The sequence below is a fragment of the Sardina pilchardus genome, chromosome 6 (assembly GCF_963854185.1).
Source record: "Sardina pilchardus chromosome 6, fSarPil1.1, whole genome shotgun sequence".
In the NCBI taxonomy this organism is placed as follows: Eukaryota; Metazoa; Chordata; class Actinopteri; order Clupeiformes; family Clupeidae; genus Sardina; species Sardina pilchardus.
Window position 1 is genome coordinate 4,553,768 of NC_084999.1, and position 4,401 is coordinate 4,558,168.

At 45.3% G+C, this 4,401-nt stretch overlaps 1 protein-coding gene across 1 annotated transcript in view; it reads right to left on the bottom strand.

The window, feature by feature from the left end:
* Positions 1-3,663: 3,663 nt before the first annotated feature.
* Positions 3,664-4,401, bottom strand: part of LOC134082268 (A disintegrin and metalloproteinase with thrombospondin motifs 16) — a 55,583-nt gene continuing 54,845 nt past the window's right edge. The window contains 2 exon segments of the mRNA XM_062537917.1: positions 3,664-3,779; positions 3,841-3,843. Coding sequence (XP_062393901.1) covers positions 3,664-3,779; positions 3,841-3,843 — 119 coding nt within the window.

Below are 4,401 nucleotides of genomic sequence, written 5' to 3' on the forward strand. Positions count from 1 at the left end.
ACATGTGCACACACTTATGCTCACACAAACACACCCATTACAGAAACACAGATCACTCACGCTGAGACAGGACGAGTCAACACAGAAGGGAGAGTGGCCGATGGACATGAGAGAAGAGAGAGGGTGAGACTGAGAGAGCATGGGGGGTAGCGAGTGGACGATGGACATGAGAGAAGAGAGAGGGTGAGACTGAGAGAGCAAGGGGGGTAGCGAGTGGACGATGGACATGAGAGAAGAGAGAGGGTGAGACTGAGAGAGCATGAGGAGTAGAGAAGATAGCCACACAAGACCTACTGTAGCCTTGTTGCACAGCGGAAAGGGAAAGAGAATCACACTCAGTCAAAATCAGACAACTCTATTGGGTGTGTGTGTACACACTGTAAAAAAGAAATGGTTCTTTAAATCTCTGGAAGGTGCCATGGAGAGTCAAATCTCTGTGTGGAACCATTACATCAGGCAAAACTGTTGCCTTGATGGTTCTTTGAAGCACTGAAAAAGGTTCCTTCATGGCCTCGCTCTGAAGAACCGGTACTGGCCGCATTATATTTTAGAGTGTAAAGTAGTGGTGCAGCCTGCTCTTATCCTTCCGTTTCTCCTCACTATCCTCCACTCTCTTTCCTTTCATCATCCTCCTTTTCCTCCGCTCTCCTCCATAGCCAGCTCCTCACTTTTCTCCTGCCGTCTGCTCTTCTTTGCCTTTCCTCACACACACACACACACACACACACACACTCGTGTCACTCATGAGACACAGATCTAACAGTGTTTGATGGCTGTGTGTAAAACACCGCTTGGAGCTCCAGTGGAATTTAGTTTTCCTGACAAGAAACTAAAGTTTGTTAATTTGTTTCCTTCTTGAGTCTTTTGAGCTGATGAGCTAATTACCTGGTGAAGTAGGGCTCTCGGAAGAATTACAAATGAGTCTGAATGTGGTTTTCAATTCACCTCTACATTGTAATGTAATGTCCCTCATTGCACCTTGATGGACCGAGTTAGTGGGCGGAAATAAGCCACCTACCAACACCAAACTCCAAACCAAACCAAGCATGGTAAACAAAATTGGATATTTTAGGCAAGACATGCGCCAGGAGCCAAACCAGACTTTGACCAAATCTACACACTTCCCTCCACTGAAAAATGTAAGGTTCATCAATCAGATAATACATGTAGTATCAAAGTATTAAAAAAACATCTTTGTTTTCGAATTTTCAAACAAACGTTGCGGAAATTGGTCTTTTTACGATACCAATTGCTAGAGGAGCGAGGGTTCACACACCACACACATGAGGGTTCACCTACCTGTAGTTTATCCTGATTTCCAGTTACACTTGCAGACTGAGAGTCACTACTACTCTCTTATTATGCTCTCTCTCTCTCTTTCACACACACACACACACACACACACACACACCACACACACACACACACACACACACACACACACATACCACACACACACACACACACCACACACACATACACACACACACACACACTGCTTCTGGGCCTCTGATTAAGACTTGCAGAGGAGATGCCTGGCATTAATAACTCCAGCTGCTGACATGAGACTGATGGCATTCTAGCAGCCCAGTAATATACTCTCAACACTTCAACAGCCACACACACACACACACACACACATGCTCATGCGTATACACACACTCTCGGACACGCAGACACACACACACACACACACACACACACACACACACACACACACACACACACACACACACACACCACACACACACACACAAACTGGAGAGTGAAGCAGAGCATGCATGTCATAAGTTTGTGTTGATCGCTCTCCAGCACGGAGAGTCCATCTGGAAATGATTGCATGTGTGTGTGTGTGTGTGTGTGTGTGTGCAACACCAAAACTGCAGACTCAGCGTTCGCTTCAGCATCTCGTGCATGAGGAGCAGCTATTGGCTCAGGAGACCCCAGGGATTCTGTCTAAACTCAGCGTGGCAGACATCACGGTAATTAATATCCCGTGCACCAATAAAAGTGTCATTGTTCTGATGAGTGACTTAGGGAAGTGACATTCGTTTCATGTCGTTTATTTGCTGTTCGTGATAATTAGGGCCTTACTGCATACCATCTCAATCCAAGCCTTGGCGGCTCACCCAAACCAACAGAGAGATTGAGAATTCAGGCCCAAATGGCAGTCTCACTTTACACACACAGACATACGAGATGCTTAGGCATGAGAAGAATTTCACCACGCAGTAGCAACAGCATCAGACCCAAACGGCAGACTCTGAATGTGTTTGACAAATCGGTATTTCTAACCTAGCCTAAGACAAACACAAGCACCTTTCATTACAAAAACAAAACAAAACAAAACAACCCCCCAAAATATGCAACAGATACAGTAAATCGACGATGACTTACAGTAAATCTGACACTAAATAGTAAAAACTAAAATACAAAACTGGTAAGATTCATACAGGCATCCATCACACAAACACCTCATCAGTGCCCAGCAGAGTAGCACTGTGAATAAATAATAATAAACAAGACGGATACAGGCATCATCATACAGTACAGGTTCAGGTATACACCAACACATCATAACAAAGGCACCATAGAGTCCAACTGCCCCTTGATTGTTGTTGTAAGAGGAAATAACAGCACCATAGAAACTTAGTGAGATAACACCAAGTCATCGGGGGGAGTAAGACTGAGAGATACTGACTCTGGCACAGCTCAGGCCTCCCTCTGGCCAGCATACAGCACATTTCCTCACCAGAGTTTACTGCAATCTACAGCACCAGTCCATCTATTCCTACTGAACTGCAGGTGGTGTGTGCAGGTCGGTGTGTTGGATTGGATACTGTACTGTATGTGATGTCTTGGTTGACCACTTGTACACACATGAATTTTTGTTTTGTTTTGAGGTACTAAAACACACATAAAAAAAATACAAATAAAGCGTGAGTGTGGTCAACCCTCATTTTTGTGTCACAGATGTACTGTAGGTCAGAACGCTTTGGACTCTCGCTGGTGTCTGTAATCATACAGTACACACATTCGAGTCCGGATCCTCCCTGCTTGGGGGTCCGTAAAGTCTCTTTGTGACAACACTGATCCTGTACAGCACCATAGAGATTAAAACGGGATGACAGAGCTTGCCATATAACGCACCATAGAGATTAAAACGGGATGACAGAGCTTGCCATATAACGCACCATAGACATTAAAACGGGATGACAGAGCTTGCCATATAACGCACCATAGACATTAAAACGGGATGAGAGAGCTTGCCATATAACGCTCTCCTTTAAAGTCTGGTGTGTGTGTCCTTTTCACGCCAGCTCCTGCAGTCTCTGTTCGGACGTCGAGGGGTCAGTCCAGAAGTGTTTTGACCACTCCGTTGCTTCAAGTCTCTCTCTCTAAAGCCAGGCAGCCTTCTAAAAGACATCTGTCCACCCATCTCATCTGTCGAGTCTAATCTCAGGTCCGGGTTAATTAACATCAGAGCGTTTAATAGCACTCAGCTGCTGGTAGTCCTCCAGGTTACTGCTCTCCCCCGCACACACCACAACTCTGTCCACTGTAAACACACACATCTGTAGTCTCTGCTGCCTGGCGGTGGGTGGGGAGATCTGCTTCCTGTTGCTCTTTCGGTGTGTCCTGCGTCCTGTCCTGTCCTGCCCGTCACAGGTTGGGGTGGCCACAGGACTGGCAGCACTGATGCCCGTAGAACTTGTGGTGGCACACGCCGTGCTGGGGCACCAGGTAGCACCAGCTGAAGTGGTCTTTACACACCATCTCTGCAGTGGACGGGCACAGCATCACACACAGACATGTTATATTAGCGGTGTCTTTACACACCATCTCTGCAGTAGACGGGGACAGCATCACACACAGACATGTTATATTAGTGGTGTCATGGAGTCTGGCTGCTGTTCAATAGTTGTACTGTAGATATCATGTTGTCTTACTGTACTTTGCCTTACAACACATGGCTCAGAAGAAAATTACTTGAACAGTTTAGAGGTTCTTTCAAAGTTCACCAATTCTCATGTACTGTTTCTTTGTGTGTGTGTGTGTGTACTTGTACAGTGAGTGTCATGTCTGTTGTCTTATAGTAAAAACAACCTGGGCTCTATTTATGGTTGATGATGAGTTCAGACGTTAATGTCCTTCTCTGTTCACTTTCAATGTTGGCAATACTTATCTGTAGGATACCCATGGACACTACCACTAAAGTGTACGGCTAATTTGAACTTTGTCAGTGGTTTGAAAAGAGCGATTTATTTTGACATGGACATACTGTGTGCCCGCTGTAATGTGCTGTAACGTGCTATAAAGCCAATCACGGTCTAGCTCAGAACTATAATTTTGCTCCCAAACGAGAGTTTGAATCCATTATCAACAATAAATAGACAGCTC